This window comes from Apteryx mantelli, chromosome 17 (assembly GCF_036417845.1).
Source record: "Apteryx mantelli isolate bAptMan1 chromosome 17, bAptMan1.hap1, whole genome shotgun sequence".
Lineage (NCBI taxonomy): Eukaryota > Metazoa > Chordata > Aves > Apterygiformes > Apterygidae > Apteryx > Apteryx mantelli.
The window spans coordinates 18311575-18326605 of NC_089994.1; the positions used below are offsets into that span (position 1 = coordinate 18311575).

General features: G+C 46.7%; 1 protein-coding gene across 4 annotated transcripts; it reads right to left on the bottom strand.

Annotated features, from left to right (window-relative positions):
• Positions 1-602: 602 nt before the first annotated feature.
• On the bottom strand, positions 603-14803 carry KCTD10 (potassium channel tetramerization domain containing 10). Of its 4 annotated transcripts, none has more exons than XM_067306845.1 (7): positions 14756-14803; positions 12617-12830; positions 7759-7928; positions 6990-7076; positions 6235-6287; positions 5296-5491; positions 603-4697 (listed from the first exon to the last, which is right to left on the bottom strand). In XM_067306845.1, the coding sequence occupies exons 1-7, from the start codon at positions 14756-14758 to the stop codon at positions 4479-4481; spliced, it is 942 nt and encodes a 313-aa protein (XP_067162946.1). In that variant the 5' UTR covers positions 14759-14803; the 3' UTR covers positions 603-4478. The 4 variants fall into 4 exon arrangements, with proteins under 4 accessions (XP_067162946.1, XP_067162945.1, XP_067162947.1 ...); XM_067306844.1 differs by having other exon boundaries at positions 6990-7079; XM_067306846.1 differs by having other exon boundaries at positions 6990-7079; positions 12617-12856.
• Between the last annotated feature and the right edge of the window lie 228 nt (positions 14804-15031).

The following is a 15031-nucleotide window of genomic DNA, read 5'->3' on the forward strand; positions in this document are numbered from 1 at the left end:
GTCAGACTGAGGCAGTGGAATTGGCAATGTGGAAGATGAGCAAAATTCCTTAGCTTTGAGAGACGCGCCAACCTGATGCAATCCAGTTCTGAACAGACCGGTCCCTTCCTGCTTCTGAAGAACCTTCGTCTCTCTCCAAAGAGCTGAGATTTTGCTCCCTCCTGAGAGGGTGAGTGCTCTGTAGTAGGAGTCACTATTACTGCAGCTACAAGGGGAGGGGGTAGGAGGAAGACAATAATTTCCCTCTGCTCCCTCCTGCCTGGAAGCTGCAGCTGTACTGCCAGTCTGTGTGTTCATAGCGCTTACTCTTCTGCCTCACATTGAGGCAAATTTGTGTGGCTCCTGCTCCAGTCTGCTTGGGCTAGGCTGAAACTACAGCCTGAAGATCCTTGACTTGCTGCCTTTATATCCTGGTGCCTGCAGCATCCTGAGAGCCAGGTCACTGGCAAGTCAGTCATAACCAGTGGCCAGAAGGCAAAACTAACAACCAGGGGGAGGATAATGTCTGATATTCCTTCCTGAAAGTACTTTCTAACTCTGTGGACCATGAGGATAGTGTGATAGGCACTGAACTTCAAACAAGTAATAAAGCAACTCCCATGTAAATATGAAATTTCTAATTTATTTTTCATTATATTAAAAAATGAAAAGTACATATTGCAAACACAAACCATACATTAATATCCCACTTATGCACAAAAAAGCTTAAGTATAAAATGGGAGGGAATGATTGTACAGAACAGATGAACTTGCTACTGTTGTCCATGAAATGGAATGATTCTGTTAAGACTAAAAGGTTCCACCTACCCTTTCATTAAAGGCAAGACCGGAGCTTGGAAACATATACGATGGCTTTGAACTGGCAGTGTCCTGCAGCAGGTGGAGGTCAGTGTGGACTCCAGAACCTGCCTGGGCCTCTGTGTAAATACAGATGCAGCTGCTCTGTGGTGTTACAGCTACACTGATGTACTTGAGGGTAAACACATCCTAACCTACCTTTAGGTACCTGCTGATTACTCCTGCCTGTCCTGAAGCCCTAACTGTGTCCCAAGTGGCAATACTGAGGCAAGGTCTTCTGCTTCACTTTGAAGGAAAAAACACTTCTATGGGTAAGATTTTGGTCAGCTCTGCTCTGCCATACTGTCGGTATTAGTGCCTGTTCTAGGGTGCTGGAGAGTAATGTTCATGAATCAAACAAGACAGTTCTGCACACACTGTTAACATCACACAGTACTAGATAATCTAAGAGCTGCTTGCGACCAGGATAGCTGTTCACTGCCCTGTCTTCAACTGAAAGCCACAGAGGCAAAACCATTTAAAGTAAAAAGGCTCAAGAGCTGACAGCAGTTGTGCAATGGCATCACCTGGCTACGGGAGCTGTTTTTGTGCACTAAGTCTCCCTTGACAGAACAGTCAAACCTGTACCAAGGGCAACTGGCCAGTAAGTAAAGGATGTAACACATGACAACAGTATATCTTTATTACACAACTACAGCAATTAGAGGGCTAAATTAGGAGAGTGTTAAGGCAGAGCTTGTGTCCATAAATCCAATACAGAATTTCCAATTTATTCAACCTGTGCCTCAAATCTCCTGGAGTGACTTACTAAAATGAACAATACCTCTACAAACAACTGTACGAAGATTAAGAGTAATCACACACACCCCATCCCCCTTTTAAGAACTAAGTTTGTAAAAACTGGAAGAGGAAATGCTGAAGCCAGTTAAGAAATTATTTACAGAGAAGTTAATCACTTAGGTGTGATCTGTCAGGTGCTTAGCGCTGGTGTCAACACACTTCAACTCCTAGAGCCAAACCTGCTATTACACTACAATGAGCTACTGGATGTTGTTTGAACAACCGTTGCTGGAGTCTCCTCTGCACCGTCTGGGGAAACCAGCACAGCTAAATGCCTGGCTGAGCAGGAGGATGAAGATGGTCTGTCCCTCACGTCTTACAGGAGGGAGCCACCGCTATAACATTGAAGCAGCAAGCAGGGTTTGCTCTCCAGCCTATCACTGTATTCTACAGCAACCAGCCGGTGTTTCCTTTTCATTCTCTAACGTCCTGCAGGAGCACAGATGGACGGCTGAGACAAGGGGCTTTGAATGGCTTTAAACAGCGCAGCTTCTAAACCATGTCAAGGACAGTAGGTCAGTCGCGGGCTCTCAGAAACCCACCGAGAGTCCATTAATATGCCAGTAGGTGTCAAGCACACAGTGCTGAAGAGACAGAGCGATTCAGAGGACTTGCCTTCCACCGCCCTCCCCCTGCCCCCTGCAAGAAGGGAGAGGCATTGGATCCTTCACAACAACAGTCTGCACTATGAACTTCCACAAACCTAAGACATGTTGTAGCAGTGACAAACACATCAGTACAGCTTAAAATAGAAGCCCATAACTGTCAGGACGTAGCTGAAGCTACTGAACTACAGTATAACTGACACTTCGTTTCCTGTTGAGCTCTTGCATATCAGTCAGTATCTGAAGAAGAAAACGTAGGCAGGTACAATGACCACATCTGCCACACAGACACCAGCTGTCTATAACTAGAAAATTCTTTGGTTGCTAGAAGGAAGTCCTCAACCTAACTTTGAAAGTTTTTTTTTAGTTTTACACAATGCTCCAAAATTGTACCACTGAGCAGACAAAAGCCTTAATGCTTTATTTTAGCTGCTAAGGACAGGCTATACATAGTTTCAGACGTAACCACTATTAGAAATACAAGTACTGGAGTAATATAGCTGGTGATGCTGACAACACCTTTGGTATTTAAAGTGTTAATATGTCATAAATCAGCTTTGAGTGAGTCAGAAATAGGAATCCCTGCAGCAGGAATTTTGACAAAAGCAACTAACCACTTCACTGAATAACAGGAACATGGAGTCACAACTCTATGGGATGTCTGGTCATTAAGGCCAGGCCTAGGTATTCCAGCTGAAGATTCAAAAAACTCTAGAATGAGCCAAAGTAACTTGGTGTCACTCTGATTGAAGTTTAAGACTACCTACTGCAGGTGTTCTCTCCCTCCCAAGATTTGTTATATTAACCATTACAATTGTGGCTCTTCTCATTATCCTTTAGCATCCAATCTCATTGAATAATACATGATCTTCCACTTTAATTGCTACTTGACTCCGTAGTAGGCAACAAGAGACTAGGAGGTAGATAAAATATTAATTTATAATAGAAAAGTACTCTTAGAAAACTAGAATATATAGTTCTTCTCCACACAACATTTTAGCTCTGCCCTTTCACACACAGCTGCCATTTCCTTGAAGAGACTTGGAATATGCTCAGGATAGAGGCAACCAAGGATTAACTGTGCCACTGCCTACTCCTCTTCCCCACAGCGATCTTGCTGCCCTCGCTCAAAGCAAGACAATGCTCCTGTATCAGTTACAGAGCTTGAACAACATCCACTGGCCTCCTACCTACCCCAGGCTTGCATGGAGTGTTTGCAGCCTGTGATGAAGTCTTACCTGTGGCAAACATAGTAAAGAAAGCACAGCTCACAGATCCGGAATCTGATGGAAAATAAACACCCCAAATGAGATCTGGGGTGAAGCAAAAGTATTAAGCACTGACTAGTTGGTAGCAACACCACCTTAAGGAAAAGCAATCAATCAATCAAGTACAATTTGCTCCTAATCCTCCTCCTGGAGGAATTTTAACATCTTCCACCCTTGAACTGCACTGATAAAGCAGGGGTGGGTCTCTACAGTTCAGTGCTGCAGGAGTTTCACTGAACCGTTGGAGGGCAGGTCCCGGGAGATGCCAGAAGCCCACAGCCAGCTGCCTGGCAAGCTGAGCCCAAGCCGTTCCCCGTGCTCCCTTCCACCTGCCCCGAGAGCACATCCACCAACGCAGCCTGGCACTGCGCAGGCTCCTCCTGCCCCCAAGCACTGCAGGAATCTAGCCAGCACATGCCATTTGTCCTTCCAGAAGTCACACTGAGGCACTCTGGAGCTACCAACCCTATTGCCTACAGGCTTGAAGGAGAGGGAATTCTACAATAGCTTGGGTTTGTTTAGATAACGGCATTTCTCCCCTGCCATAAGGCCCAGGAGGGGACAGGGTCAGTGAGGGCCTAGGGGGAAGGTATGTGGCTGACTGACATTTGTTTTTCGCCTTTTTTTTTTTTTTTTAAAGTGCAGGATAATCACTAAAGCCGAAGGAAACCAGCCCTCTTCCTCACTAGCCACACAACAGCAAAGATGAGAGTGCTAAAAATTCAGGGCATTTCTCCAGATGCTCAACAGGGCCTTACAATACCTATCATAAGCCCAATAACCTTTTTTATTCTTGGTCTAGAACTACGTCACTTAAATACTCCAAATAATCTAGTTTGTTACAAAACATAATTTACAGACTTCGCTGAATAGAAGGTAAGCTGCCTGGTCATCTGCTGTAGATAATGGATCAGGCGAGGGCAGCGCCTTCCAGACAGGACTGTGCAGTCTGCAGCTGTCGCTCAGCTCACTGATGCAGATGTGCCCTGTCATCTGGACGTTTAATATGAATTCGTCGCACCCGTTCAATGCGCTCTCGCTCCTCATCTTCATCTAAGTGATGGGAGCGGCCAGCTGCCCCTCCTGTGGCTTCTAAGAGTGCGTTGTCGGGTCCTCGCCCGTCCTGGGACTCGTACAGCAGAATGTTCAGTGTCTCCTCATAAATGCGGGCTTCTGGGAACTCCACCTGGCCACCCAAGAGAAATAAGGTCACTCGCACCTACTGTCAATCGCTGCAGACAGCAGGATACCTCCCTTTTTGCTCCTGATACCTCTCTGTTTTTTTAATTTTCCCAATTGCACTCTGGCTGTAGAAATCCTTTCTAGCACAAATGCTCTTGCTCTTTTGTCTGCTTTCAACCCTGAGGCCCAGCAACCAGTTTTCTCAGAACTGGCCTGTCTGCAGGGCAGATTCTGACAGCTCTCTCCTTGGGAAGGTAAGGAGGTATGGGGAAGGAATGCCATTGCTCTTCAGGAACTGTCTTTACACAGGAATGTAAACCAGACTTGGTCAAGTGCACAAGTTTGTCTAAAGACCAGAGTTGGAATGAACTTGCATTATGGAATATCACAACTGCCCTGTGTTAAGTGCTACAGCCTCACAGTCCCTGTTCTAAGCAACACACAGGATCAGCTCCACTGAGCTGTTCCTGCTCTGAATGGCATCGATTATTCCACAGACAGGCTAAACAATGAAGGGAGTGTTCAAAATAAAACAGATGTCAGGAGGCCAGCCTGACAGCAGCTGGACCAGCCGTTGGGAGCATTCGGGGGTTTACTTGTACCTTTGTCTGTTTTTTCTCAGTAGCATAAACAATGGAAGTGCAGCAGACTTCGGCGATCTTCCGTCCCTGCCCGTAAAAAGACCAGCAGCAGATCTCATCTCCTATCACGTCTTTTATAAAGAGCACTCTCCCATTAAACCTCAAGGACAGCTTATCGAACAGTTCAATGTTCTTCAGCATGTTGTCGTCAGAGTTGCTGTGAGAGATCAAGGAGAGCAGCAGTCACATAAGGGCAATTAAGACAGCACACAGAATAGAAGGGGGGCTCAGACGGTGAGCATTTAGAGGCCCATATGTCCAGTTTCCTTTGACTTACTGCGTCTCTACCAAGGTAGTGTTTAGAGCTGATATCCAGGACTGCAGTGGTAACTCATTTGACTAGTACAAGCAGGATACCCTGCTGCTGAAGAAGCAGTAACATGACATCAGCAGGCCTGTGAATAATACTGTCCAAGGGCACTGCATTTGTGTGCAAAAGCCTATCACCCAAATGACACCATTTCTTCAGCTCAAGCTTAGCACCAGCTGGAGGGTGACAGCATTATGCCATGCAACTTTTATACCAACATAGCAAAAAGAGGACAAGGACTCAGACTTAATGATTTTACCACATACTGAAAACACTGCACCATGGAAGGCTTCCTGTACTCAACTAATGTACTGTAGCCCGGGGGAAATGCAGGCCAGCAGTCGGTCAGCAGCCTCTGCCAGCTGCACCTAAGTATTAGAGGAACCTTTCTGTCACAGAAATAGCACATACTTCGTCTTCTATAGATGACACTGGGCTCCTTTCTGACTCAAATTTGAAATTAATTGGGGAAAAAACTGAGTGCATGCCAGCACCAATCTGCCATTGGTTCTGACTGAAGAAAAAGCAAAGGCTTATCATGGACTTCAGTTTATGAACATCTTCAAAGAAGTACAATTGAAGTTATTCACCTGGTATAGGAATATTTGTTGTTGCTTCTGTTATATAGCAACTTCACTGCTGGCTGTAAAAAACAAAACAGATCAGTTACAGGAAGTGCAGTAAGAGCTGGAATTTCAGCTCAGTCCCAAGACCATACAATAGAGGAGCTGCAATATGAAATGACACCATCAGGTCTAAGCCCAGTGGGATTTTGTTGTTGTTATTGTTGTTGCAAAACTGTCATGCACCAGTTGGCAATGGGGCTGCTATCCCTTCTAATCCCTTCTGTGACTAGATCATAATTCATTCTTATCCTCCCTCTGTCTTTTTGCCAAGGCTAATCACTATCACCAGCCTCCACCCCTCCACCCACTGCAACTAGCAGGCTTCCAGGAACAGGAGTCATTAATTCACTTTATCTAAAGTAAGTATTTGTCATTACTAATGAGAGTGGACAAATAAATGAAAGATCTGATAGGCCTGATGATCTGCTTGATCAGCCTGCTACTGCCTACGCCTTCTATTTTAATATGTAAAGTGGAGAAAGACACAGACAGGCCCAGCCTGAGCACTATTTGACTATTAATTCAGCAGAAATATTTAATCTGCTGTAGGTTCTCAATATTCTGCACTTACAACAGTTAAAACACACGTATTTTAGGATAAGCCCATTGTTGAAAACTAAACACCACCTTCTAAAGACTATTTGGTCAAGGTCCCATGCAACTTTCAGGGCAACAGGCCAGCATTCACCCAAGACACAGCACAGCCTGACCCTTCTTACCTTATTGGAAGTGGCGATAAGTTTTTGCTCTTCCTTGGAAGAAGTGATCACTGGTACCTTGCAAAACGGTTCATATGCATCTTTGTTCTGCTGAAACAAGAATTAAACAGCAGCTGAAGGTAAACAAACCTTAGGGCACCATCCATATTAACTGGGAAGGTCCTGCATATTCTGTGCTACAGCTCAAGTGATACAAGTTCCGTGTCCATCCTCACGCTGCAGTGGGGGCCATTTCTGGTGTGTGTCCTGTGCCAGCCCGGCACTCCAGCTGCCAGGCAGCATCCCTCTGGGACAGTCCAAGCTGCTTATGCTTGTTCTCTCTGAAACCCAGGGACTGAAAGTTTTATGTGTATTTAAATGGCAAGAATTTGCACAGAGGATAAAGAACCCAGGTTCATTTCACCCTACAAGACCCTGAACAGTGGAGAACACCACGGAGGAGCCAGGCTTCTGCTCCCTGCACAGCAGTGAGCGGAGGGAAACTGAGCAACTGTTCTTCCTTCACCGTAATCGGGTGGCACTACATGCTGATAACAACTTGGTGTGGTTTTCTGGATGTGACTAGACTCCAGCAGATCAATGACATGAAGTATTTCAACTCCTGGCCATAATCCAGCCTCAAAAAGGCACCCAGTGGAAACCAGCAGAACATCTTGCTGCGCACAGTGAGGCTCTGCCCACAGTCTGCTTCCCAACCAGAGCAAGCTCCTCATCTTGGCTTTTCCTTGTACCAAGGGTAACTGGGCTCCTCATCAGCTCTGCGACCTACCTGCAAGGCTGCCTGGCACTCGTCCACCAGCCCCTGGACCAAGTAGTACTTTGCTTCAGCCAACAACTCTTCTATCTCTCTGCGACTCTCAGGGAGCGGCACAGCCCCATCACGCAGGTAGTTCAGTATCGTCCCAAAATGTTTCCCACAGCGGTCGATCAGAATCCAGCCTAGGGAAAGGGAAAGACCACAGTACAGCAGAAGCAGAGGAGGAAAACACAGCAAAGGATCTTTACCTTGGCTTCCTCCAATCCCCAGTGAGAAACCAGCTGGGAAAATATTAGCACCGTGTGTCAGGCTGGAGCATCCCAAAGAGCGGTGTCTCAGGATTACTAGGTGTCTGGGATTGCTGTACTGAGTAGGTTCCTGCTAAGACAGACTAACTCCGAATCTTTGCTTGAGCTGGTGGAAAGCTGTACTCGCAAAGGGAATGCACCGTCTCCTGCATTTCTTCAAGTGCATATGTGGCGGAAAGGTAGGAAGCTCATTTGTTTTTCAGAGTTCCCCAACTATTGACAAATGAGTAATCGAAACAGAGGAACAAACACTTCTCACTCTCAAACAAGTTCTTCCTCCACTTCTCCTAGAATCCCTGCCACATTATTTTCTTGCCTTCTATCCTAGGGCCCTGTTACATACACACGTGGCTATTTCTTAGAGTCACGATGAAGACAGCTCACTAGAGCAAACCAGACTTGACCAGCTGAAGAGTCTTGTACCTGAATAGTGTTGGGACTCACTATGATCCACCATCTCCAGCAGATGTGCAAAAAGGTTGGAAAGACAACATAGACTTCAGCAGTGTCACTGCAAATCCTGTTTCAGCCTCCATATTCCCAAAGACCATTATTTGGTAGAACAACTGGTTATTAGCAGAATGTCTAAAACTGCTAAAGGACATGATGCAACCAACAGCATGCGTAAGCAGAACGTAATGTACAGCCCCTGCCCTGGCGCTCACCAGCGCTGCTATTAACTGAGAATAGCGGAAAGAAAAGAAAACAGAGCTATAACAAAATGCTTGACAGTTAGCTGGTGACCAAAGGATCTATCCTTCACCTCTTGCTGCCAGTCTGCTGCCTGAATCTGGCTGGACCCTGAAAAAATGTTACACAATGTCCAGGCTCAAGTTTCCATAAACGAACAGAAGGCCAATCTTATGGGCTGCAACTCAGGAATGCGGTGAGGAAACGCTTGTGGGGAAGGAGTCATATTTTGAACAAATAAGGAAAGTAGGTTAAAGCAGACCCTGTATGGTCTGCATGAATGGAATTAATAATAAAATCTGAATATTTGGTTAAATTTGGAAAACGAACACAGTCCTTTCATGCTGTTCCGTTGAAAAGTGAGATGTTCTCCAGCAGTTTACTACAGGCTTTCCATCTTCCTTATTACGCTTCTGTCTATACAAAACACAACGTGTGCTCACAATTGTAATTTTCACAGAGTGCAATAACAAACCAGAAAGCAGGAGGCAGAGAAACTAGAGACAGAAATAAAAGAACAAAAGATCGATACAGGCTAATGAATACAGTATACTTATCCAACCAGAGCAGAAAAAAAGCTCGTTTCTCAGTGCAGAGGTATTTAAAGCAAGCTCTCCCATTTTAACAAGATGAGGGAGCACAAGACACGGTAACAAACAAGAACGCCCAAATCCCACACGTGCAGACACTGACAGAGTTTATCAGAGTACCCCAGACGTGTAGGGAAGCGAAGGGCAGGCTGAGAGCAGAATTAAGGTCGCCAAACTCCTTTGTTTTCATCTCTGCTGTGATTCCCTCTGTAGGCTGCAAAAATCTGCTGCAACTTCATGTTTACAGATGGTGAAACCAAAGCAGAATTGCTCTCTTTCAGGTGGAGGGGGGGAGGAGAAAATATTTTGAGCAGTATTGCAAAATACAAGTGGCTGCTAAAGCAGCTTTCAAAAAAACCTTCTGTTTTAACCGAACAGCCTAAACATACAGTCAAAAGGAGATGACTCACAGGAAAGCGACCCCGCTGCCACTTAGTTACGGCTCTGCAGAGCCTAAGAACTGGGTTTCAGCTACAGTCTTTTAAAGCCTTTTTTTAATTGTAGTATTATAAAAATGTCTTGTAATCCATTTATTGAGGTAGGAATACATAATCCACGAACTATCATTTCCTAAAAATCTAATGTGTGTGCATAATCTTCTGTTTTGCAGGAAGTCACAGGGACAGCACCCAAACACTGAAGCTAAAACAGACGAACTTTTCTGACGAAGACACGACAGAGCAGTGTCCTGGCACTGAAGATTACCTGACGCTCTAGTCTTGCTAGCAACAGACCAAAAAGCACACACCTTCACCAGCTGTTTAAGAGCAGTGGGGAGAAAGGAAAAAAATCACTTTGCAGCAAGGAAAGTCTGGAAATAGACTGATGGACCTGGAAAACTCGCATCCTTCTATCGTCCTACTACAATGAGATAACATTTTCAAAACGTGCAGATTTGCTACAATTCACAAACAGTATCTAAGCTGAAAATAATCATCTGCCACGCACCACCAGAGAACTCTGGCTACTTCTCCTACAGCCCAAGTAGCAGCATGTTATAATTGTTAAAGAGTGAGAAAGAGCTTGGGAGATGGCGCTGGGGGCAGAAGAATCCATCTACCAAAGAGGAGGATACGCAGTGCGAAACATTCCACAGGCTGTTCAGAAACTTTGCTCTCTCCAGTTTCTCCACAAGTTTGGCTGCTCTTCCTGAGAAACAATTTGTTTTGTGCCAGATTTTGGGTGGAACCAACTAACAGCATTTTGAAGAATTTCAGATAAAAAAGAGTTTCCTTTAACAGCTATGATGCTATTGTCCCAGTTTCCAGCAACATGCCAGGGAGCGGGAGATAAAACAAGAACTACTGCGATGGGAGTGTCTCACTTGCAACATACAGGAAGTGTCAAATTCCTATTAAAGCATAAACTGGCTAAATGGAACAATCCCATGGAGACACAATGGGATTCGCAGCGAAATAAGCTTGTGATCTTACATCTCAAGCATGATATTTTAGTGGATTAAATTCCAGTTAGCCTCATATTAGCAGCAACATTGTCAGCGGCTCTCCAGGCGGAAGTACCTGTACTTAAGCCGAGCAGTAAACGCCGTGCTTTAGGAACACAGTGTACAGCACTCCTACGGGACCTGCCCAGGAAGCCTGGAGGAAGCGCTGAGACCATGCAGGGACCATTCCTAACTCAGAATTTCCAATCAGGCTCCAAAATGAAGGACTTGGGAAGTGGTGAATTACCAAATTTTGTAGAATATGGAGCAGTTTCAGGGAGAAACGGGAGAAAGCTGTGTCTCCCTGCAGTTGCCTGAAGTTTAGCAGCGAGGGGAGAGGTCCCTCAATGTACTGGTTCACAGGTTTCCACTTGGACACCTCTCCCTTCTTCCCAGGGCGGGAGCTGATTCCCATTTGACAGTGGCTTTTCAGTTTGACCCACAGACTGGCTTTTTTACATAACCTTCGCAGACCTCTCAGAGGCTCTTTTGATCTGGAGTCCAAAAACCACAGCTCTAAGGTTAATGCTATACAGTGGCTGAAAGCTTGCAAAAGCCATGGTATAACAAAATGGAACAATGCAACTTTTTTTCCCCCCAGCTTAAATATAAGCAGTTCTAGCTAAAACAGGAATATTCGGATAGCAAACTGAGTTGCATTCTTTTACAATTTTTTTCCCAAATCCATTTCCTCCTATCTCAAGGAAGCTCATCACAAAAGCTTACTAAATCCATCATTTGTTCTGCATGACCTCTAAATACAGGCTGAATATATGCTAAAGCATTCAAAACTATGTCCAACTGATCAACAAAGTAATACATTTTCTATACTTTTAGCAAGTTCAAACAATAATTTCAAATAATTAATTAATCTCTAGAAAGGTGTTTTGAACCCTTAAGATGAATGGCATAGTAACTATTGTTAAAGACAATGTATCCAAGTCCACAAATAACAGTTACGGGCAAAATGCCAGCACATAAATAGAAACTTGTGCTTTGAATTAAGGTCTGTGACACTCCCATTATATGAGAACGCTGATATAAAATTACTCTCAAAGTTGTAAACAGCCATCATATAAACACATTTTTGCAGTTTAAATTAATAGCATAGTTAATGTTTAGAGGAATCACAGCAGAAGAGAAAGTCAACGTATTTTGTAAGGAAGCAAAGTATTTGAGCACAGCAACTTGCGGAGATGGTAATTTGACATACTGTAGATTTTTTCTTTCCAGACACCTTTAACGGGAGAGATCCATGTGCTGCCAGTAACACCTATAGCAAATTTTCTAAGTTTTCACAACTGTTTTTGTTTTAGGGAATCCAACAGTCAATACTCTCACAAGAAAACAAATTTACATTTCAAAGGTTAGCTTTTAGCTCAAAAAGCCCTACAATCTTCAAAGTAAATTTTCTCTCTATATGTCAGATAGGGAAACAAGACAAGGAACTGCCCTCTGAGCTTCAAAATAAACAAGTGAGTTCTGGCTCATAGTTTCTTAACCATTATCCTAACCATTTTCCATAAACTTAAGGATTTCAGTATTAGTATTTCAAAAGAAAAAGACAGCCTGTTCTATCTGGCCCTGACAGGGGCCTGTGGACTTCATATTATCCTCACGTTGTTTGGACAACTAGTCAGTCATACGTGTCTTTTGTTCCACATGGTTTCTCAGTTGTATAAGATAGTAGTTGAAACACTAATAAACTGCAGAAATATCTGGAACAATGAACAGATGTTCCTCTTTCTGTTTGCTCCCTAAATTTTTCTCCAACCCGTTCCCAAGCATCCTTGCAGATGAAAGCAAGCCGGTGTGAGGGATGCAGGAGCGCCCCTTACCTTCGCTGTCGGTGAGGACCTCCATCCGGCCACTGAACATGGCCTTGAGCATGGTGTCCTGCTTGGTCAGGGTCTGCATGGTGGTGTAGTAGAGGGCACCACCAATGTTCAGCTTCACATACTTGGAGCTCGGACTGGTCCCTTTGAAGGAGGTGGTGCGAGTCGCAGCCGCCGGCACCGCTGAGCTCACCACACTTTCTCCCGACATCTCTTCCTGCAAACAAGGAGTTACCAGTTAGACTGGTACCACTACGTGACACCCAACTTCATGCTAACTTCTCAGATTAATTTACACACAAGTAATAGTGCTGTGTTGTTCTTCAGCTCCTGGAAGGAGCTCATAACTTGGTGAGCTTTAGTGTCAAATAGATGAAACATTTCCATTCTGCTGATGGAGAAAACTAAGTCAAATGCCTTGTCCACTATCCAGCCCAGCTAGCTACAGCGGTTTCAGCAGATCCGAATGCAGGCACGCAGGTTCCCTGTTTAGCCTTCCCTGCTGGACATTACCAGCCTCAGCTCCTCGCTCCCTCTTGAAAAGTTTTCAAATGTTTTATTTGTTTTACTTTGTCTTCTTTCTGACGGTGAGACAAACCAGCTAAGGAATGTATATCAGCTCAGCCAGTGAGGAACTTTGAGAATTCTGGGCAATATTTCACACTGTGAAAATCAGGACTTTCCCACATCAGATAAAAGAGAAGCTGTGTTCGCCTCTTTCAGAACTTACAAAGCTTACATTCTTACTTCGTGTGTAATCTGGTACGTAACCGGGCAATTCCCTAATACAGAAAACCTGAGCAAATGAGCCAGGAAACTTTCTGTGCTTTTAAACCTAAACTATCCATGGATTTTCTTGAAAGGTTTTTTCTTAGAGCAAATGTGGCTCTACAAAAAGCACATGTAAGCTTCTCACTCTCTTTCCTGCACTCCCAGATTTCTCAGTCCAGCATCCCTCACTATCTCTTCCTGGACCACTGAGACAAAGTTGACTCAAGTCAGCTAACAAGGTCACATGTTTGTAAAGGCAGCAAGTTAGCTTAGCAGTGCGAATGCTCTGGGAACCACAGATGATCAATCCTCCAGCAAAAGGCTCCTTTGTGGTTAACTGTTTTGTCACAGAACACGACAGGATGTGATGACTAAAGCCCAGCCGTCTCAAGCAGATCCACGTCCTGCAACTTTCAGAGTACAGGGGCTGATTACTGCGTCAAATGATTTTTGATCTGCTGTCACTGAGAGCAAAACTATTACAGCAAATCTGAACAGAGCTGTAGTTACATGTCGATATTGCAATTCGAGGGGTGAGAAAGCAGGATGGGCAGCCCAGGAGATGTTACTCCTGTCGCAGAGCCTGCCCAGGAGCATAACGGTGTCAGCCTCAGCCCCAGGCTCCAGCTGCCACCAGGCCCCATCGCTCAGCCGTGGGCCGCACCTGGGCTCCCAGAGAGGCACCTGAGCTGCAGCGTGATGCGAATCACCGGGCCCCAGGCCAGCACCCCCCCCCGTGTGGCCTTATCCCTCAGGGCTGCACCCCCGGGTGCCCCAGAGCCGCTCCCCCAAAACCACCCTACCACTTCGCAATGTGCCAGCACTCCCAAAGCCCAGCCTTGGGGGGGGGGGCAGGACCCTCCCCGTGCACACTCTGAACACCCAAAAACCAGACCCTGGGTGTCCCAACCTCCAGGAGCTGGATCCCCCCAAACCTGGTACCCCCTCACTCTCTAAGCGCCCCAACCTCGGGGGCTGGATCACCCCAAACCCTGGATCACCCCAAATACTGCAGCCTCCCCTGCTTCCAAACACCCCAACTCCTGGGGGCTAGAACCGCCCCCCCCCCCAGCCGTACAAGACCTTAGAGCCAGCGCCCTCCAAACCCAGGGGTCGAGGTCTCCCCCCCCCCAATGCACCCCGGCCCCTGCTAACCGCCCCCCCCCCGTTAACCCGACCACTGTCGCCGCCCCCCCCCACACACCCGCCGCCCCCTCCACGTACCCCAGCCCCGGGCCTAGAGCCCCCGCTCGCCCCCGGGCCCCCCCCACACGGCAGCGCTTGGGGCCGGCTCCCCGCCTCCCCGGGCCTCCTGCCTGCCCCCCTCCCCATGCCCCGAGTCCCCCCCCAGCGCCGCCGCCGCCGCCTCACCATGAAAAGCCCTGCGCAGCCCCACGGCCGAGCGAGCGGAAGCGCCGGGGCGGGGGGAGCTTCCGCCCCACACGCGTCACTTCCGGCCCGCCTCCGCCGCCCCCTCCCGGGTGCTCCCCCGAAACCCTTCCGATGTCCCCGCTCGCTCCCGCCGCCGCCGCCGCGCGGCCCCGCGCTCCGCCGCCGCCGCCCTTCCGCCGGTGCCGGCCGGGGCAGCGGGTGGGGCCCGGGGCAGCGGGGGAGGCCCGGGCCGCCCCCGGCGCGGAGGCGGTGGGC